Here is a 22,395-nt window from a genome sequence, read left to right on the forward strand (position 1 = left end):
GATACAGCAGTCTGTTATTGAACAGTCAGGGGCCACGGGGCCACTGATCAGTAATCCAGTCCAGACAATGTAATGATGCTGTTAGATGATAGAACAGCATTCATTTAAAGGTAGAGTGAGAGGTCTATGTATTGTAGAAGGACGTAGGTGTTTCCTCTCTCTCTCTCTTCTCTTATTTCAATATGTCCAGCCAAGGTCTCAGAGTCCTCCTCCCTTCAATCAATCTTGTTCTTCTTGTCCTCTGGGACTCACATGGTCCCTATAAGTTACACAGAGCTATGTTTGCTTTCTGTGCCCAAAGTCATGAGCTGTCCTGTCTTCCAGGCTAGAGGTCAACGTGATGTCTAGTGGGTAAGTGATTAGAACACATGCTGTGATTCCATGGTTACAGAGTTCCAAACTCAACAGTTCATATGTGTGAGGTGGTGACCTTTGGCTTGGACTGGTGGTTTCTAAGAGCTCTAACAGGGTGATGGTAAGAGGGTGATGAAATAAGGGTGAGACATAAAACACAATGCAGAAACAACCTATAGTGGGAAGGGTGGAGAAGAGAGGAGTGAGTGGAAGAGGAGGTGAAAGGAGCTTTGGCACAGTTCATTGGGATCCATCCCTTTCTAGTCTTTCTCTCCTTCTCTCTCTCTCTTTCCCCCCTCTCTCTCTCTCCCTCTCTCGCTCTCTGACTTCCTCACTCTCATTTTGAAGAGTCTTTAAAGTAAGAGGAGTCTATCCAGCCTCCCCTCCCATTCCACCAACCAGGGAACAAGGATACTGGTGACATCACTTCCTGGTCGTCACTGCATGAGCCACCAATCAGTGGACAGTTGCGAAGGGGAGAGGAAGCAAATGGCCGACCAGTAGAGAACAAACAAAACGAACAGCCTTTCTGTTCTGCATTCGCCTGCTTGTCGGTCAAGTCCTCCCTCAGGCAGCTTGAGTCATATAAAAGTCTCATTCAATTACTAGCAATGCATTTGTTTACTTTATTTATTTATATAGTTCATGATTTACTTTTATTTATTTATTATTGTTATATAATCTTACACCCTTCATAGGCTACATGTCCTTCCATTCCAGCCCCTCCCTTCCCCATCGTCCAGACTCCCTCTCTTCCCCATCGTCCAGACTCCCTCTCTTCCCCATCGTCCAGACTCCCTCCCTTCCCCATCGTCCAGACTCCCTCTCTTCCCCATCGTCCAGACTCCCTCCCTTCCCCATCGTCCAGACTCTCCTCTCTTCCCCATCGTCCAGACTCCCTCTCTTCCCCATCGTCCAGACTCCCTCTCTTCCCCTCTTCCTTCCCCATCGTCCAGACCCTCCCTTCCCCATCGTCCAGACTCCCTCCTTCCCCATCGTCCAGACTCCCCCTTCCCTTCCCCATCTCCAGACCCCCTCCCTTCCCCATCGTCCAGACTCCCTCCCCCCTCCCTTCCCCATCGTCCAGACTCCTTCCCCTCCCTTCCCCATCGTCCAGACTCCCTCCAGACCCCTTCCCCATCGTCCAGACTCCCTCCCTTCCCCATCGTCCAGACTCCCTCCCTTCCCCATCGTCCAGACTCCCTCCCTTCCCCATCGTCCAGACTCCCTCCCTTCCCCATCGTCCAGACCCCCTCCCTTCCCCATCGTCCAGACTCCCTCTCTTCCCCATCGTCCAGACCCCCTCCTTTCCCCATCGTCCAGACCCCCTCCTTCCCCTCCCTTCCCCATCGTCCAGACTCCCTCCCTTCCCCATCGACCCCCTCCCTTCCCCAGACCCCCTCCCTTCCCCATCGTCCAGACCCCCTCCCTTCCTTCGCTACTTGCAGACAAACTGATCCACCAGTGAAGTGCACCTCTTACACTTGACATAACAACACCAGTGGAACTTGCAGTGACATCTCTCATGCTTATAGGTCTTGAACTGGTCGTATCCTCTCCCACAACACATGAGTTCACAGCCATCCATCCCCTCCGACGTCTTGTTACAGAGTCTCCCCAGGGTTCCCATGGAGCCGGTGGTGTCGTTCTTCAGACAGTAGTCTGGGCTCTGGTCGGTGTAGACCAGATCCTCGGGGTCGGGACGTTGAAGCGTTTATCTACCTGCTCCAGTTTCCCTTGCGTCCGATGCGCATGGCGGCGGCGCTGTCGTACTTCTCCTTCAGGAACTCTCCGACGCGGCGGAAGTCTGCCAGCTGGAGCCAGCACGTCTTCAGGCTACAGGAGCCGGACACGCCATGACACTTACACGCCACGTTGGCCAGGTTATACACCGACTGGGAGAGGAGAGAGAGGGAGATTAGGAATGGTCCAAGAATACTTCAAATACAACATGACACAGGAAGAGCTTGAAAACTCTTCATTAACAGAAGTGTTTTTCCCTTCCTGACACTTATTATTAAGCATTCTGACTGTGTGGAGTTTGGTTGCTTTCTGGTAGATTGGTGCAACACGGCTGCCCTCTAGTGGTTGAATTAAAACATTACACCCTGAGAGTGCCTCTTCCTCCTATCACAGCAGAGCACTGCCAGAGAGAGAGCCCCAGGGTGTTTCACTTTACACTCTCTTGTCTAACAGAGAGGCAGCCAGGGGGAGTGTTTTGGGAAACAATGGGGGGGACTGGAGAATGGAGAATGGGGAATGGAGAATGGAGAATGGGGAATGGAGAATGGCCATTCGGTCCTAAAATACATAACAAACCTTTAGTTTAGTGGACTGGGCTGATCTACACAGAGAAGCTTCCAGCTGGTTCAATACCACAACCTAAACTAAACAAACAGTTGACTTTAAAATAACACACAGAACCAGCAGAGGAAATGTACCTATTGTCCAAACTAGTCAGACAATTCCACACTGTACATATAGACGTTGGGATCAAGGTGAAGGTGGGGAGAGAGTTCAAACAGTCACTGACCATTAGATACGGCCCTTAGAGGACATGTCTGAAGCACAAGACACACAACACACACACACACACACACACACACACACACACACACACACACACACACACACACTCACACACACAACACACACACACACATAAACACACACACATTCTCTTAAGCATGACTAAAGTAAAGAAACATGACTTAAAAGCAACAGACTGTCTTTAAAAATCCTTTACAAGCAGGACTTGTAAATGACTTGTGGTGACCATCTTTGGCTGTTGCTGATATTTTTCCTTTTTGGATTAATAAGCACTCATCTGAGGAGTGACATTAAACTAGTGGAAAACAGAGAGGACGACTGGTGATATTAAACTAGTGGAAAACAGAGAGGACGACTGGTGATATTAAACTAGTGGAAAACAGAGAGGACGACTGGTGACATTAAACTAGTGGAAAACACAGACACGACTGGTGACATTAAACTAGTGGAAAACAGAGAGGACGACTGGTTACATTAAACTAGTGGAAAACAGAGAGGACGACTGGTGACATTAAACTAGTGGAAAACAGAGAGGACGACTGGTGACATTAAACTAGTGGAAAACAGAGAGGACGACTGGTGATATTAAACTAGTGGAAAACAGAGAGGACGACTGGTGACATTAAACTAGTGGAAAACAGAGAGGACGACTGGTGACATTAAACTAGTGGAAAACAGAGAGGACGACTGGTGACATTAAACTAGTGGAAAACAGAGAGGACGACTGGTGACATTAAACTAGTGGAAAACAGAGAGGACGACTGGTGACATTAAACTAGTGGAAAACAGAGAGGACGACTGGTGATATTAAACTAGTGGAAAACAGAGAGGATGACTGGTGATATTAAACTAGTGGAAAACAGAGAGGACGACTGGTGACATTAAACTAGTGGAAAACAGAGAGGACGACTGGTGACATTAAACTAGTGGAAAACAGAGAGGACGACTGGTGACATTAAACTAGTGGAAAACAGAGAGGATGACTGGTGACATTAAACTAGTGGAAGACAGAGAAGATGACTGGTGATATTAAACTAGTGGAAGACAGAGAAGATGACTGGTTACATTAAACTAGTGGAAAACAGAGAGGATGACTGGTGACATTAAACTAGTGGAAAACAGAGAGGACGACTGGTGATATTAAACTAGTGGAAAACAGAGAAGATGACTGGTGACATTAAACTAGTGGAAAACAGAGAGGATGACTGGTGACATTAAACTAGTGGAAAACAGAGAAGATGACTGGTGATATTAAACTAGTGGAAAACAGAGAGGACGACTGGTGACATTAAACTAGTGGAAAACAGAGAAGATGACTGGTGATATTAAACTAGTGGAAAACAGAGAAGATGACTGGTGATATTAAACTAGTGGAAAACAGAGAAGATGACTGGTGACATTAAACTAGTGGAAAACAGAGAGGACGACTGGTGACATTAAACTAGTGGAAAACAGAGAAGATGACTGGTGATATTAAACTAGTGGAAAACAGAGAGGACGACTGGTTACATTAAACTAGTGGAAAACAGAGAGGATGACTGGTGACATTAAACTAGTGGAAAACAGAGAAGATGACTGGTGATATTAAACTAGTGGAAAACAGAGAGGACGACTGGTGACATTAAACTAGTGGAAAACAGAGAAGATGACTGGTTACATTAAACTAGTGGAAAACAGAGAAGATGACTGGTGACATTAAACTAGTGGAAAACAGAGAAGATGACTGGTTACATTAAACTAGTGGAAAACAGAGAAGATGACTGGTGACATTAAACTAGTGGAAAACAGAGAGGACGACTGGTGACATTAAACTAGTGGAAAACAGAGAGGACGACTGGTGATATTAAACTAGTGGAAAACAGAGAAGATGACTGGTGACATTAAACTAGTGGAAAACAGAGAGGACGACTGGTGACATTAAACTAGTGGAAAACAGAGAAGACGACTGGTGATATTAAACTAGTGGAAAACAGAGAGGACGACTGGTGATATTAAACTAGTGGAAAACAGAGAAGATGACTGGTTACATTAAACTAGTGGAAAACAGAGAGGACGACTGGTGATATTAAACTAGTGGAAAACAGAGAAGATGACTGGTGACATTAAACTAGTGGAAAACAGAGAAGATGACTGGTGACATTAAACTAGTGGAAAACAGAGAAGATGACTGGTGATATTAAACTAGTGGAAAACAGAGAGGACGACTGGTGACATTAAACTAGTGGAAAACAGAGAAGATGACTGGTTACATTAAACTAGTGGAAAACAGAGAAGATGACTGGTGACATTAAACTAGTGGAAAACAGAGAAGATGACTGGTTACATTAAACTAGTGGAAAACAGAGAAGATGACTGGTGACATTAAACTAGTGGAAAACAGAGAGGACGACTGGTGACATTAAACTAGTGGAAAACAGAGAGGACGACTGGTGATATTAAACTAGTGGAAAACAGAGAGGACGACTGGTTACATTAAACTAGTGGAAAACAGAGAGGACGACTGGTGACATTAAACTAGTGGAAAACAGAGAGGACGACTGGTGATATTAAACTAGTGGAAAACAGAGAGGACGACTGGTGATATTAAACTAGTGGAAAACAGAGAGGACGACTGGTGATATTAAACTAGTGGAAAACAGAGAAGATGACTGGTGATATTAAACTAGTGGAAAACAGAGAAGATGACTGGTTACATTAAACTAGTGGAAAACAGAGAAGATGACTGGTGACATTAAACTAGTGGAAAACAGAGAAGATGACTGGTGATATTAAACTAGTGGAAAACAGAGAAGATGACTGGTTACATTAAACTAGTGGAAAACAGAGAGGACGACTGGTGATATTAAACTAGTGGAAAACAGAGAGGACGACTGGTGATATTAAACTAGTGGAAAACAGAGAAGATGACTGGTTACATTAAACTAGTGGAAAACAGAGAGGACGACTGGTGATATTAAACTAGTGGAAAACAGAGAGGACGACTGGTGATATTAAACTAGTGGAAAACAGAGAAGATGACTGGTGATATTAAACTAGTGGAAAACAGAGAGGACGACTGGTTACATTAAACTAGTGGAAAACAGAGAGGACGACTGGTGATATTAAACTAGTGGAAAACAGAGAAGATGACTGGTTACATTAAACTAGTGGAAAACAGAGAAGATGACTGGTGACATTAAACTAGTGGAAAACAGAGAGGACGACTGGTGATATTAAACTAGTGGAAAACAGAGAGGACGACTGGTGATATTAAACTAGTGGAAAACAGAGAGGACGACTGGTGATATTAAACTAGTGGAAAACAGAGAAGATGACTGGTGATATTAAACTAGTGGAAAACAGAGAGGACGACTGGTGATATTAAACTAGTGGAAAACAGAGAGGACGACTGGTGATATTAAACTAGTGGAAAACAGAGAGGACGACTGGTGATATTAAACTAGTGGAAAACAGAGAGGACGACTGGTGATATTAAACTAGTGGAAAACAGAGAGGACGACTGGTGATATTAAACTAGTGGAAAACAGAGAAGACGACTGGTTACATTAAACTAGTGGAAAACAGAGAAGATGACTGGTGATATTAAACTAGTGGAAAACAGAGAAGATGACTGGTTACATTAAACTAGTGGAAAACAGAGAAGATGACTGGTTACATTAAACTAGTGGAAAACAGAGAGGACGACTGGTGATATTAAACTAGTGGAAAACAGAGAGGACGACTGGTGATATTAAACTAGTGGAAAACAGAGAGGACGACTGGTGATATTAAACTAGTGGAAAACAGAGAAGATGACTGGTTACATTAAACTAGTGGAAAACAGAGAAGATGACTGGTTACATTAAACTAGTGGAAAACAGAGAAGATGACTGGTTACATTAAACTAGTGGAAAACAGAGAGGACGACTGGTGATATTAAACTAGTGGAAAACAGAGAGGACGACTGGTGATATTAAACTAGTGGAAAACAGAGAAGATGACTGGTGATATTAAACTAGTGGAAAACAGAGAAGATGACTGGTGATATTAAACTAGTGGAAAACAGAGAGGACGACTGGTGATATTAAACTAGTGGAAAACAGAGAGGACGACTGGTGATATTAAACTAGTGGAAAACAGAGAAGATGACTGGTGATATTAAACTAGTGGAAAACAGAGAGGACGACTGGTGATATTAAACTAGTGGAAAACAGAGAGGACGACTGGTGATATTAAACTAGTGGAAAACAGAGAGGACGACTGGTGATATTAAACTAGTGGAAAACAGAGAGGACGACTGGTGATATTAAACTAGTGGAAAACAGAGAGGACGACTGGTGATATTAAACTAGTGGAAAACAGAGAAGATGACTGGTGACATTAAACTAGTGGAAAACAGAGAAGATGACTGGTTATATTAAACTAGTGGAAAACAGAGAGGACGACTGGTGATATTAAACTAGTGGAAAACAGAGAGGACGACTGGTGATATTAAACTAGTGGAAAACAGAGAGGACGACTGGTGATATTAAACTAGTGGAAAACAGAGGAAACACAAAGGGTGTAGCAGCCGCCTGCTGGGACTGGAGGACTGAACGGTTGTCACACACACGCTCACATACCTGATGCACACACGTGTGTTCAGAAACGTGTCCATGTGAACCAAATTAACCAAATGTCCGACACAAAAGCAAAGCCTATGAATAAATGCCAGAGACAGGCTCCTCAAGTGAGAAAGAGAAAGGGACAGAGAAGTGAGAGAGAAAAAAGAGAGGAGAGGAGAAGAGAGGAGTGAGGGATAGAGGGAGTGGGGGACTATTTAGAGGTCTTTGTGTCTGTGCAGTGTCCTGTGGGCCCAATGACCTTAACCACTGGGCATGATGACATCAAAGCACCCCTTCATCACTCATTTTTGCTCTGTTTTGCTCTTTCTCTCTCTCTCTCTCCCTTTCTCTTTCCCTCTCTCCCTTTCTCTTTCTCTCTCTCCCTTTCTATTTCTCTCTCTCCATTTCTCTTTCCCTCTCTCCCTTTCTCTTTCCCTCCCTCTCTTTTGCTGTCTCCCTCTCATTCTCTCTCTCCATATAGCTTCTCTCCATATAGCTTCTCTCCATATAGCTTCCTCTCCATATAGCTTCTCTCCATATAGCTTCTCTCCATATAGCTTCTCTCCATATAGCTTCTCTCCATATAGCTTCTCTCCATATAGCTTCCCTCCATATAGCTTCTCTCCATATAGCTTCCCTCCATATAGCTTCCCTCCATATAGCTTCTCTCCATATAGCTTCCCTGCATTATTTTGTAAAGGAAGAGAAGTGGAGCACAGAAATACCTCTGCCCCCCCACTTTCTCTATAGGCAGCTGTTGACACCCCCTCTGCATACCTGTTTGTTTACCCAGAGACAGAGAGCGAGAGATACCTGATACCTTTCTAACACCTTTCCCCAACAGCCTGTCAGCTCCCACACCTGGATGACTGTGCACCTGCAAATCCAGGTTCTCTTTCTGGTATCCTAAAACTGAACTGGTTATTACATTCTAATCCACAAGGGGGCGATAACTCACATTCATACTTGTGGCTTCACTACTTGAGGCTTTCCAAGGCTACTAACTCAACACAAAGTGTAACACAAATCCTTCTCACCCTTTTGTCACGGTCATGGCTAGTTTGTATACGGCTTGTGTCAAATTGACGTCAAAAGTAGATTTTTTTTTTTTTTTGCATTTTAGCTAACCCTTCTCCTAACCTTGACCTAATTATCCTAACCTGCTACGTTAGTTCTCCTAACCTGCTACATAAGTTCTCCTAACGTGCTACGTAAGTTCTCCTAACCTGCTACGTAAGTTCTCCTAACCTGCTACATAAGTTCTCCTAACCTGCTACGAAAAGTAAATTCTGATTAATTCTGACATCAGCTGTATGCCTTTTAGCCAAAGTATTTTATCACCCCTTCCCTCTCAACTCTCACCCTGTCCCTCTCACCCCTCCTACTACCCAGCAAGGATACCACTCTGCACCCTGCAATCCAGGATATGACCCTGACCTTTCTAGAACTCTGGAGCCTTCCACAGCATTCTATCCCCCATTACTCATAGTAAACTGGGTCAGAGTGGGTCTAACAGAAGGATTCATAGGGGCCTTTCAGAAGCTCAACTTATCTTAGCCACCCTTGTTATAAAAAGACCCACTGAAGTAAACCTAGAGCCCTTACTGTACACCGCCATATATGCAGACCTGGTTCAATGACTCGGGGGCTTCCATTCTCCTCTTCACTGATGAGTTAATTGCAGGGTGTAACAGGTTATAATGGTGTGTGTGTGTCAGGGAGGACTGTGTTGGTCATAGTGTCTCCTGTCCTCGTCTGTTCTTACAGCTGTTTAACCTGCTGGGTGCATCTACACTGGAGCTGACGTCACACACACACACACACACACACACGCACGCACACACACGCACGCACACACACGCACGCATGCACATACACACACGCACACACACACGCGCGCACGCACACACACACACACGCACACACGCGCACACACACACACACAGTCATCCTTCCATGTCGAGGGCATGCTTCCCGGGTCAGGCATAATAGGGCCAGCTCAGACAGGGTGAAAGGTGGGAGATGGAGGGGTAAGTAAATAAACCGCCCAAAGGTGAGGAGATAACAGAGGGAAAAGAGGAGGGGGAGAAAGGGTGGAGAGGAGGGGGAGAAAGGGTGGAGAGGAGGGGGAGAGAGGGAGGAGAGGAGGGGGGAGAAAGGGGGAGAGGAGGGGGAGAGGAGGGAACAGAGGAGGGGGAGAAAGGGGGGGAGAGGAGGGGGAGAGGAGGGAACAGAGGAGGGGGAGAAAGGGGGAGAGGAGGGGGAGAGGAGGGGGAGAAAGGGGGAAGGGGAGGGGGGAGGAAGGGGGAGAAAGGGGGGACTATCAAGGAGTAAAAAGAACAAGTGTTACCAGCAGAATGATATGGGTCATTCCCAGTGACACGTTCACTGCTATCAACGTTTCAAGACGACAGTTGTAATATTCAGCATCGCTTCTGAAGTCTTGTTTCTCACAGAGTGAAGGGAAGTGGGACTGACAAAGTGCAGAGACCCCAAACCTGCTTCGCCAGGTGTGTGTGTGTGTGTGTGTGTGTGTGTGTGTGTGTGCGTGTGTGTGTGTGCGTGTGTGGTGTATGTGTGTGTGGATGTGTCTAACTATAGAATAGCAAACAAACAAAAATTTGTCAAACTGGGGACATTTTGTTGGTCCCCACAAGGTCAAACGCTATTTCTAGGGAGTTTGGGGTTAAGGTAAGGTTAGGGTTAGTTTTAGGGTTAAGGTTAGGGTTAGGAGCTAGGGTTAGTTTTAGGGCTAAGGTTATGTTAGGGTTTAGGAGCTAGGGTTAGTTTTAGGGTTAGGGTTAGGAGCTAGGGTTAGTTTTAGGGTTAAGGTTAGGTTTAGGGTTAGGTGCTAGAGTTAGTTTTAGGGTTAAGGTTAGGTTTAGGGTTAGGTGCTAGAGTTAGTTTTAGGGTTAGGAGCTAGTTAGGAGCTAGGGTTAGTTTTAGGGTTAGGGTTAGGAGCTAGGGTTAGGAGCTAGGGTTAGTTTTAGGGTTAGGGTTAGGAGCTAGGGTTAGTTTTAGGGTTAGGAGCTAGGGTTAGTTTTAGGGTTAGGAGCTAGGGTTAGGCGCTAGGGTTAGTTTTAGGGTTAGGGTTAGGGTTAGTTTTAGGGTTAGGAGCTAGGGTTAGGAGCTAGGGTTAGTTTTAAGGTTAGGGTTAGGTTTAGGGTTAGGTGTTAGGGTTAGTTTTAGGGTTAGGGTTAGGAGCTAGAGTTAGGAGCTAGGGTTAGTTTTAGGGTTAAGGTTAGGAGCTATGGTTAGTTTTAGGGTTAGTTTTAGGGTTAGGAGCTAAGGTTTAGGGTTAAGGTTAGGGTAAGGGTACAGGTTAGGGGTTAAGGAAAATAGGATTTTGAATGGGACTGATTTGTATGTCCCCACAAGGTCAGCTGCACAAGACTGTGTGTCAGACAGCGCCGCTCTGTTTTTGATGTGTGGCAGAGAGACACTGAGCCCACGAGACTGGAACGGTGAAACCTCCCTCACACACCCAGCTAGTGTCACTGTCTCCCCCGGTCTCCCCCCGGCCTCCCCCAGTCTCCCCCTGTCTCCCCCATGTCTCCCCGGTCTCCCCTGGTCTCCCCGGTCTCCTCCTGTCTCCCCCGGTCTCCCCCTGTCTCAACCCTGTCTCCCCGTCTCCCCCATGTCTCCCCCGGTCTCCCCCGTTTCTCTGTCACGGAGCCCAGACGGCTAAGAGGTCCATCAGGCTGTGACTTCCCAGATACGCCCCTGTCACTTCCACAAAGGCCCTGGTCCCTCCCGGCCCCCTCCATCCCCTCCTCATTCCCTGGCCCCCGCGCCCTCCCTCCCTCCCGGCCCGTCCATGCAAGACAAATCCCTGGCAGGACAAGCCTGGCAGAACAGCCAGCTAGTTACTGAGAGAAGAGAGATTTCAGGGCAGAGAAAGGAAGTTAAAGAGACACCGGGAGAACAGAGGGATGAGAACAGATGAAACGGACCGCGCCACACCCTGTTCACTCATCCCTCTCATCCCGTCTTCCGTCTGGGCCGGACGACAACAATAACACAGAGGAAAACCCTTGTCACTCAAACCTACTGAGCCCATAATCTTACATGGGAGGGGGGGGTCGAGGCGCTCTGTCAAAGTATCAGATACGGGTTGAGGCTCATTGGCCAGATTGCAAACCCAAAACCCTCTGAGCTAATGGATTAGATGTAATCTCCTCTATCCTTACCAAATGGTGCCCCTGTCACACACACACACACACACACACACACACACACATGGATACATGAACGTGTCTCACACGCACAGGTACGCACACACGCACGCGCACACACACACACACACACACCCTTCCCTTCTCTCATATACGGCCCCACAGGGACCCTCAGCAGCACCCTATTCTCCCCAGGCCTTGACCCCATGACCTCTGTGGAGCTCTAAACACACACACACACACAAAGGCACTCCCATAACCAGCGAGAGAGGGCCTGTAAAGGCTCTGCTGTAAACAGCTGAAATAAATCCTGCAGTCTACTTAAAGACCCCCACATGTTCAACAGACCTCCAGCTTCAGATGACCTCCTGTACTGGTACCAGGAGGCAGTTTGACCTTTTACCAGACCAGAGGGGCTGCATCCCAAAAGGCAGTTTGACCTTTTACCAGACTAGAGGGGCTGCATCCCAAAAGGCGGTTTGACCTTTTACCAGACCAGAGGGGCTGCATCCCAAAAGGCGGTTTTTACCTTTTACCAGACCAGAGGGGCTGCATCCCAAAAGGCAGTTTGACCTTTTACCAGACTAGAGGGGCTGCATCCCAAAAGGCGGTTTGACCTTTTACCAGACCAGAGGGGCTGCATCCCAAAAGGCAGTTTGACCTTTTACCAGACCAGAGGGGCTGCATCCCAAAAGGCGGTTTGACCTTTTACCAGACCAGAGGGGCTGCATCCCAAAAGGCAGTTTGACCTTTTACCAGACCAGAGGGGCTGCATCCCAAAAGGCAGTTTGACCTTTTACCAGACCAGAGGGGCTGCATCCCAAAAGGCTCCCTATTCCCTATATAGTGCACAGCTCTTGACCAGGTCCATAGAGCTCTGGTAGTAGTGCAGGGATAAAGGGGATAGGGTGTGATTTGGACTGTATACCATTTATTATTAATGAGAGAGAGAGAGAGAGAGAGAGAGAGAGAGAAGATTATGCCTGCATCCCAATCGGTATCCTATTCCCTATATAGTGCACTACTTTTCCCAAGCGTCAGTTTTTCCGGACAGAGGGATGAGAGAGAAAGAGGGATGGAGGGATGGGAGAGAAAGAGGGATGGAGAGAGAAAGAGGGATGGGAGAGAAAGAGGGTTGGAGGGATGGGGAGAAAGAGGGATGGAGGGATGGGAGAGAAAGAGGGATGGAGGGATGGGAGAGAAAGAGGGATGGAGGGATGGGAGAGAAAGAGGGATGGGAGAGAAAGAGGGTTGGAGGGATGGGAGAGAAAGAGGGATGGGAGAGAAAGAGGGATGGAGGGATGCGAGAGAAAGAGGGATGGAGGGATGGGAGAGAAAGAGGGATGGAGGGATGGGAGAGAAAGAGGGATGGAGGGATGGGAGAGAAAGAGGGATGGAGGGATGGGAGAGAAAGAGGGATGGAGGGATGGGAGAGAAAGAGGGATGGAGGGATGGGAGAGTGATGAGCCGGTGGGGGCATTAATAACCACCTGGATGTGTCAAACATTTTAAAAAGACATTTCAAATGTCTCTCTCTCTCTCTCCTCTCTCTCTCTTTCTCTCTCTCACTCTCACTCTTTCTCTCTCTCTCTTTCTCTCTCTCACTCTTTCTCTCTCTCTCTTTCTCTCTCTCTCCTCTCTCTCTCTTTCTCTCTCTCTTTCTCTCTCTCTCTCTGTCTGTCTGTCTCTCTCTCTCTCTGTCCTCTCTTCCTTTCACACCCTCTCTCTCTCTCTGTCCTCTCTCTGTCTTTCACACCCCCTCTCTCCATCAGTCCCCTCTCTGCCTTTCACACACCCCCTCTCTCCATCACTCCTCTCTCTCTCTATCTCTCTGCTTTTCACACTCTCTCTCTCTCTCTGTCCTCTCTGTCTTTCACACCCCTCTCTCTCTCTCTGTCCTCTCTGTCTTTCACACCCTCTCTCTCTCTCTGTCCTCTCTGTCTTTCACACCCTCTCTCTCTCTCTGTCCTCTCTGTCTTTCACACCCTCTCTCTCTCTCTGTCCTCTCTGTCTTTCACACCCTCTCTCTCTCTCTCTCTCTCTCTGTCCTCTCTGTCTTTCACACCCTCCTCTCTCTCTCTCTGTCCTCTCTGTCTTTCACACCTCTCTCTCTCTCTCTCTCTCTCTCTCTCTGTCTTTCACACCCTCTCTCTCTCTCTGTCCTCACTCCATTCTCCCTCTCTTTCTCTCCACCCCCCTCCCCCCATCCCTCGCCTCATCTCTATCTCTCTCTGAATAGCATTGGTCTTGAGGGTGAAATGACAGTCAAGACCATAATGCTCCTGGCTTCTCCTCTGAACTGTGAGTCTTTCTGTGAGCTCTGTGAGTCTTTCTGTGAGCTCTGTGAGTCTTTCTGTGAGCTCTGTGAGTCTTTCTGTGAGCTCTGTGGGTCTTTCTGTGAGCTCTGTGAGTCTTTCTGTGAGCTCTGTGGGTCTTTCTGTGAGCTCTGTGGGTCTTTCTGTGAGCTCTGTGAGTCTTTCTGTGAGCTCTGTGAGTCTTTCTGTGAGCTCTGTGGGTCTTTCTGTGAGCTCTGTGAGTCTTTCTGTGAGCTCTGTGGGTCTTTCTGTGAGCTCTGTGGGTCTTTCTGTGAGCTCTGTGGGTCTTTCTGTGAGCTCTGTGGGTCTTTCTGTGAGCTCTGTGGGTCTTTCTGTGAGCTCTGTGGGTCTTTCTGTGAGCTCTGTGGGTCTTTCTGTGAGCTCTGTGGGTCTTTCTCTGTGGTGATGAATGTCAACAGTGCTGTGTTTGTTTTGGAAGGTATTAACGCTTTTAGCTTAACACACAGACACACAGAGACAGACTCCTCCATAAACACATCAGCAGTTCTTAGACCGGGAGGGTGGGCAGGGAGACAGGTTGAGACCAGTGCTTCCTCCTCCGTCGGCTCGATTGAAAACCTCAGGTCACTCCGGAGGGCGGAGAAAGAGAGGGAGATGAAATGTCAGGTTCAGTATGAAGCAGGCAGGCAGTGGTTAAGTCTCTAACTGTGGATTCAGGCAGTGGTTAAGTCTCTAACTGGGGATTCAGGCAGTGGTTAAGTCTCTAACTGGGGATTCAGGCAGTGGTTAAGTCTCTAACTGTGGATTCAGGCAGTGGTTAAGTCTCTAACTGGGGATTCAGGCAGTGGTTAAGTCTCTAACTGGGGATTCAGGCAGTGGTTAAGTCTCTAACTGTGGATTCAGGCAGTGGTTAAGTCTCTAACTGAAGATTCAGGCAGTGGTTAAGTCTCTAACTGGGGATTCAGGCAGTGGTTAAGTCTCTAACTGTGGATTCAGGCAGTGGTTAGGTCTCTAACTGTCTATTCAGGCAGTGGTTAAGTCTCTAACTTGGGATTCAGGCAGTGGTTAAGTCTCTAACTGGGGATTCAGGCAGTGGTTAAGTCTCTAACTGTGGATTCAGGCAGTGGTTAAGTCTCTATAACGAACTGTGGATTCAGGCAGTGGTTAAGTCTCTAACTGGGGATTCAGGCAGTGGTTAAGTCTCTAACTGGGGATCCAGGCAGTGGTTTAGTCTCTAACTGGGGATTCAGGCAGTGGTTAAGTCTAACTGTGGATTCAGGCAGTGGTTAAGTCTCTAACTGGGGATTCAGGCAGTGGTTAAGTCTCTAACTGTGGATTCAGGCAGTGGTTAGGTCTCTAACTGTCTATTCAGGCAGTGGTTAAGTCTCTAACTTGGGATTCAGGCAGTGGTTAAGTCTCTAACTGGGGATTCAGGCAGTGGTTAAGTCTCTAACTGTGGATTCAGGCAGTGGTTAAGTCTCTATAACGAACTGTGGATTCAGGCAGTGGTTAAGTCTCTAACTGGGGATTCAGGCAGTGGTTAAGTCTCTAACTGGGGATCCAGGCAGTGGTTTAGTCTCTAACTGGGGATTCAGGCAGTGGTTAAGTCTAACTGTGGATTCAGGCAGTGGTTAAGTCTCTAACTGGGGATTCAGGCAGTGGTTAAGTCTCTAACTGTGGATTCAGGCAGTGGTTAGGTCTCTAACTGTCTATTCAGGCAGTGGTTAAGTCTCTAACTTGGGATTCAGGCAGTGGTTAAGTCTCTAACTGGGGATTCAGGCAGTGGTTAAGTCTCTAACTGTGGATTCAGGCAGTGGTTAAGTCTCTATAACGAACTGTGGATTCAGGCAGTGGTTAAGTCTCTAACTGGGGATTCAGGCAGTGATTAAGTCTCTAACTGTGGATTCAGGCAGTGGTTAAGTCTCTAACTGGGGATTCAGGCAGTGGTTAAGTCTCTAACTGGGGATTCAGGCAGTGATTAAGTCTCTAACTGTGGATTCAGGCAGTGGTTAAGTCTCTAACTGGGGATTCAGGCAGTGTTTAAGTCTCTAAAACAAACTGTGGATTCGGGAAGTGGTTTAGTTTCTATAACTAGCTGTGGATTCAGGCAGTGGTTTAGTCTCTATAACTTGCTGTGGATTCGGGCAGTGGTTTAGTCTCTATAACTTGCTGTGGATTCAGGCAGTGGTTTAGTCTCTATAACTTGCTGTGGATTCGGGCAGTGGGTCGGGGTGAGTGGCCCCATTACCTCTGAGGAATGTTCGGTGACCTTTCGACCCCACCAGACTCCAAGGGTGTTAGCCCCACTGACAGCACACACACACACACACACACACACACACACACACACACACACACACACACACACACACACACACACACACACACACACACACACACACACACACACACACACACACTACAGGCTGCAGCAGAGCAGAGGCCATTTGGGTGCCCCCAATAAATTATTTCCCCCTACCTTCCCCCTACTCTATTTCCCTACCCCCATCCTCTACCCTACCTGACCCTACTCCCTACCCTACCCTACCCCTATCCTACCTGTCCCTACCCTACCCCCTACCCTACCTGTCCCTACTCCCTACTCTACCTGTCCCTACCCCCTATCCTACCTCTCCCTACCCTCCCCCTACCCTACCTGTCCCTACCCTACCTGTCCCTACTCCCTACCCTACCTGTCCCTACCCTACCCTACCCAACCCCCTACCCTCTACCCTATCTAACCCTACCCTACTCTACCTGTCCCTACCCTACTCTACCCCTACCCGACCCTACCCTCTACCCTACCTGTCCCTACCCCTACCCTACCCTACCCCTACCCTACCCTACCCTCTACCCTACCTGTCCCTAACCCCCTAAACTACCTGTCCCTACTCTACCCCCTACCCTACTCTACTCCCTGCCCAACCCCCTACTCTACCCCCACCCTACCCTACTCTACCCCCTACCATACTCTCCCCCTACCCTACTCTACCCCCTACCCAATCCTACCGCCTACCCTACTCTCCCCCTACCCTACCCTATCCCCTACCCTACCCCCTACTTGACCCTACCCTACCCCTACCCTACCTGTCCCTACTCCCTACCCTACCTGTCCCTACCCTACCCTCTACCCTACCTATCCCTACCCTACCTGTCCCTACTCTACTCCCTACCCTCTACCCTACCTGTTCCTACCCCCTACCTTACCTATCCCTACCCTATCCCCTACCCTACCTGTCCCTACCCTACCTGTCCCTACTCCCTACCCTACCTGTCCCCCCTACCCTACCTGTCCCTACCCCTAACCTACCTGTCCCTACTCTACCCCTACCCTCTACCCTACCCATCCCCACCCTACCCTACTCTACTCCCTACCCTACTCCACCCTACTCTACACCCTACCCAACCCTATTCCCTACCCTACCTGTCCCTACCCTACCCCCTACCTGTCCCTACCCTCAACCCTACCTATCCCTACCCTACCTGTCCCTACTCTACTCCCTACCCTACACTCTACCCTTCCTTTTCCCTACCAATCCATACCTGTCCCTACCCACCCTACCTGTCCCTACCCACCCTACCCTACCCCCTACCTGTCCCTACCCTACCTACCCCTACCCTCTACACTACCCTACCCTACCTGTCCCTACTCTACTCCCTACCCTACCCTCTACCCTACCTCTCCCTACCCTACCCCTACCCTACCTGTCCCTACCCACCCTACCTGTCCCCACCCTACCTGTCCCTACCCACCCTACCTGTCCCTACACCCTACCCTCTACCCTACCTCTCCCTACCTCTCCCTACCCTTCCCCCTACCCTACCTGTCCCTACCCTACCTGTCCCTACCCACCCTACCTATCCCTACCCCCTACCCTACCCCCTACACTACCTGTCCCTACTCTACCCCTACCTGACCCTACCCCTACCCTACTCTACTCCCTACCCTACCCCCTACACTACCCCCACCCTACCCAACTCTACCCCCTACCATACTCTCCCCTACCCTACTTTACCCCCTACCCTACTCTACCCCCTCCCCTACTCCACCCCTACCCTACCCTACTCTACTCCCTACCCTACTCTACCCCCTACCCTACTCTACCACCTACCCTACTCTACTCCCTACCCTACTCTACTCCCTACCCTACTCTACCCCCTACCCTACTCTACCACCTACCCTACTCTTTCACCTACCCTACTCCTACTCTACCCCGACCCTACCCTACCCTACTCTATCCCCCTACCCTACCCTATCCCCTACCCTACCTGTCTCTACCCTACCCCCTACCTGTCCCTATCCTACCCCCTACTTTACCCTCTACTCTACCTATCCCTACCCTACCTGTCCCTACTCTACTCCCTACCCTACCCTCTACCCTACCTGTACCTACCCCCTACCCTACCTATCCCTACCCTCTACCTGTCCCTACCCTACCACCTAACCTACCTGTCCCTACTCCCTACCCTACCCCCTACCCTACCTGTCCCTACCCCCTACCCTACTTGTCCCTACCCCTACCCTACCCAACCCTACCCCCTACCCTCTACCCTACCTATCTCTACCCTACCCTACCCCTACCCTACTCTACGGTGGTAGTAAGTACCACCGGTTTGAGTCAAGAACTGCAACGCTACTGGGCTTTTCACGCTCAACAGTTTCCCCGTGTGTATCAAGAATGGTCCACCACCCAAAGGACATCCAGCCAACTTGACACAACTGTAGGAAGCACTGGAGTCAACATGGGCCAGCCTCCCTGTGGAACTCTTTAGACACCTTGTACAGTCCATGGCCTGTTCGTGAATTGAGGCTGTTCTGAAGGCAAAAGGGGTGCAACCCAATATTAGGATGGTGTTCCTAATGTTTTGTCCAGTCAGAGAGAGGGGGAAAAGGGTACCATGTGGGACTGAGTTTTAGAGCAGTCCTCTGGAGTTTAGTTTGTTAGTTTAGCCGGCGCTTTGGGTTTCCCCTAGGATCTCATTCACACATTGACCTTGCACAAAAATAAAGCAACGATTAGGAAGCTAAGCAAACCTTGGAGTTCTCTCTCTCTTTCTTCCTTCCTTCTCTCCCTCTCTCTTTCTGTTCTCTCTCTCTATGTATCTCTCTCTCTCTCTCTCTTTTGTCTCTCTCTCGTTCTCTCTCTCTCTCTGTCTCTCTCTTTCTTTCTCTCTCTGTTTCTCTCTCTGTTTCTCTCTCTGTTTTTCTCTCTCTCTCTCTGTCTCTCTCTCTCTGTTTCTCTCTCTCTCTCTCTGTTCTCTCTCTCTCTCTCTCTCTCTCTCTCTCTGTTTCTCTCTCTCTCTCTTTCTCTCTCTGTTTCTCTCTCTCTCTCTGTTCTCTCTCTCTCTCTGTTTCTCTCTCTCTCTCTCTCTCTCTCTCTCTCTCTGTCTCTCTCTCTCTGTCTCAAACCATGGGGATGTTGTAAAAGACACTGAGAGTGCTTCCTTCTTGTCTAGGAGCTACTCTTGGGTTTCTGGGAACTCCTCCTGTCCAAATAAAGACAGTGTTTCTTTATCTCTTTCTTTTCTCTCTGTCTCTGCCTCTCCCTCCATGTCGGTCAGTCAAACATTGTGGATTCCTGGATGGATATACAGTACATAGTTCTGTACGCATCACATACAGGACCAGTCAAAAGTTTGGACACACCTCCTCATTCAAGGGGTTTTCTTAATTTGTATTAATTTTTACATTGTAGAATTTTAGTGAAGACATCAACACTATGAAATAACACATATGGAATCATGTAGTAACCAAAAGTGTTAAATAAATCAAAATATATTTTGTATTTGATATTCTTCAAAGTAGCCAGCCTTTGCCTTGATGACAGCTTTGCACACTCTTGGCATCCTCTCAACCAGCTTCACCTGGAATGCTTTTCCAACAGTCTTGAAGGAGTTCCCACATATGCTGAGCACTTGTTGGATGCTTTTCCTTCACTCTGCAGTCCAACTCATCCCAAACCATCTCAATTGGGTTGAGATCAAGTGATTGTAGAGGCCAGGTCATCTGATGCAGCATTCCATCATGCTCCTTCATGGTCAAATAGCCCTTCCACAGCCTGGAGGTATGTTTTGGGTCATTGTCCAGTTGAAAAACAAATGATAAGCGCAAATCCACTAAGCGCAAACCAGATGGGATGGCATATCGGTGCAGAATCCTGTGGTAGCCATGCTGGTTAAGCGTGCCTTGAATTCTAAATAAATCACAAATGTCACTAGAAAAGTACCCCACAACATCACACCTCCTCCTCCATGCTTCACGGTGGGAACCACACATTGAGGAGATCATCTGTTCACCTAGTCTGTGTCTCACAAAGACATGGCGGTTGGAACCAAAAATCTAAAATTTGGACTCATCCGACCAAATTACTGAATTCCACCGGTCGAATGTCCATTGCTCGTGTTTCTTGGCCCAAGCAAGTCTCTTCTTCTTATTGATGTCCTTTAGTAGTTGTTTCTTTGCAGCAATTTGACCATGAAGACCTGATTCACGCAGTCTCCTTTGAACAGTTGATGTTGAGATGTGTCTGTTACTTGAACTCTGTGAAGCATTTATTTGGGCTGCAATTTCTGAGGCTGGTAACTACAATGAACATATCCTCTGCAGCAGAGGTAACTCTGGGTCTTCCTTTCCTGTAGCGCTCCTCATGGGGCCAGTTTCATCAAAGAGCTTGATGATCTTTCGACTGCACCTGAAGAACACCAGCCTCAACGTCAACAGTGAAGAGGCGACTCTGGGATGCTGGCCTTCTAGGCAGAGTTCCTCTGTCCAGCCTCAACGTCAACAGTGAAGAGGCGACTCCGGGATGCTGGCCTTCTAGGCAGAGTTACAAAGAAAAGGCCATATCTCAGACTGGCCAAAAAAATTAAAGATTAAGATGGGCAAAAGAACACAGACACAGGACAGAGGAACTCTGCCTAGAAGGCCAGCATCCCGGAGTCGCCTCTTCACTGTTGACGTTGAGACTGGACAGAGGAACTCTGACTAGAAGGCCAGCATCCCGGAGTCGCCTCTTCACTGTTGACGTTGAGGCTGGACAGAGGAACTCTGCCTAGAAGGCCAGCATCCCGGAGTTGCCTCTTCACTGTTGACGTTGAGACTGGACAGAGGAACTCTGCCTAGAAGGCCAGCATCCCGGAGTCGCCTCTTCACTGTTGACGTTGAGGCTGGACAGAGGAACTCTGCCTAGAAGGCCAGCATCCCGGAGTCGCCTCTTCACTGTTGACGTTGAGACTGGACAGAGGAACTCTGCCTAGAAGGCCAGCATCCCGGAGTCGCCTCTTCACTGTTGACGTTGAGACTGGACAGAGGAACTCTGCCTAGAAGGCCAGCATCCCGGAGTCGCCTCTTCACTGTTGACGTTGAGACTGGTGTTTTGCGCATACTATTTAATGAAACTGCCAGTTGAGGACTGTTTCTCAAACTAGACACTCTACTGTACTTGTCCTCTTGCTCAGTTGTGCCCCGGGATCTCCCACTCCTCTTTCTATTCTGGTTAGAGCCAGTTTGCTCTGTTCTGTGAAGGGAGTACTACACAGCATTGTACAAGATATTCAGTTTCTTGGCAATTTATTGCATGGAATAGCCTTCATTTCTCAGAACAAGTATGGACTGATGGGTTTCTGAAGAAAGGTCTTTGTTTCTGGCCATTTTGAGCCTGTAATCGAACCCACAAATGCTGATGCTCCAGATACTAAACTAGTTTTAAAATGCCAGTTTTATTGCTTCTTTAATCAGAACAACAGTTTTCAGCTGTGCTAACATAATTGCAAAATTGTTTTCTAATGATCAATTAGCCTTTTAAAATTATAAACTTGGATTAGCTAACACAACGTGCCGTTGGAACACAGGAGTGATGGTTGCTGATAATGGGTCTCTGTACACCTATGTAGATATTACATTAAAAATGAGCCGTTTCCAGCTACAATAGTCATTTACAACATGAACAATGTCTACACTGTGTTTCTGATCAATTTAATGATATTTTAATGGACAGAAAACGTGCTTTTCTTTTAAGTGACCCCAAACTTTTGAACGGTGGTGTATAACTAACAACAACATGTATGTAGTCCACACCATGAACAGAGACTAATAACAATAACATATATGTAGTCCACACCATGTGTGTGTGTGTGTGTGTGTGTGTGTGTGTGTGTGTGTGTGTGTGTGTGTGTGTGTGTGTGTGTGTGTGTGTGTGTGTGTGTGTGTGTGTGTGTGTGTGTGTGTGTGTGTGTACATCCCAGTTCCTCACCTGTCTCCCTGCTTCGTTGTTCTGTAGGTTCATCAATGTTCTAGTGTGTTCTATGGAGCCTCGAGGGTAGTTCTTTTCTCTCTCCCGCGTCCACAAACTCCCGGGCGAAACGGTAGCCATAGTTGACGTTGTCGCCACAGCCACCCCACAGCCAATCACGCGGTAGGTCACGGGGTCGAGCGGCGCGGCTGCATCCGCAGGTGGA

The 22,395-nt window shown here is 47.8% G+C and overlaps 1 protein-coding gene across 1 annotated transcript in view; it reads right to left on the bottom strand.

Moving 5' to 3' along the window:
• Positions 1–1,765: 1,765 nt before the first annotated feature.
• The window catches only part of LOC112235037 (protein Wnt-5b), a 25,718-nt gene continuing 5,088 nt past the window's right edge, over positions 1,766–22,395 (bottom strand). The window contains 4 exon segments of the mRNA XM_042313697.1: positions 1,766–2,098; positions 2,100–2,249; positions 22,191–22,247; positions 22,249–22,395. The exon segment at positions 22,249–22,395 is cut by the window's right edge and continues 86 nt beyond it. Of these exon segments, the coding sequence (XP_042169631.1) occupies positions 1,793–2,098; positions 2,100–2,249; positions 22,191–22,247; positions 22,249–22,395 (660 nt within the window). The 3' untranslated portion in view covers positions 1,766–1,792.

The sequence above is a fragment of the Oncorhynchus tshawytscha genome, unplaced genomic scaffold (assembly GCF_018296145.1).
Source record: "Oncorhynchus tshawytscha isolate Ot180627B unplaced genomic scaffold, Otsh_v2.0 Un_contig_17821_pilon_pilon, whole genome shotgun sequence".
NCBI lineage: Eukaryota > Metazoa > Chordata > Actinopteri > Salmoniformes > Salmonidae > Oncorhynchus > Oncorhynchus tshawytscha.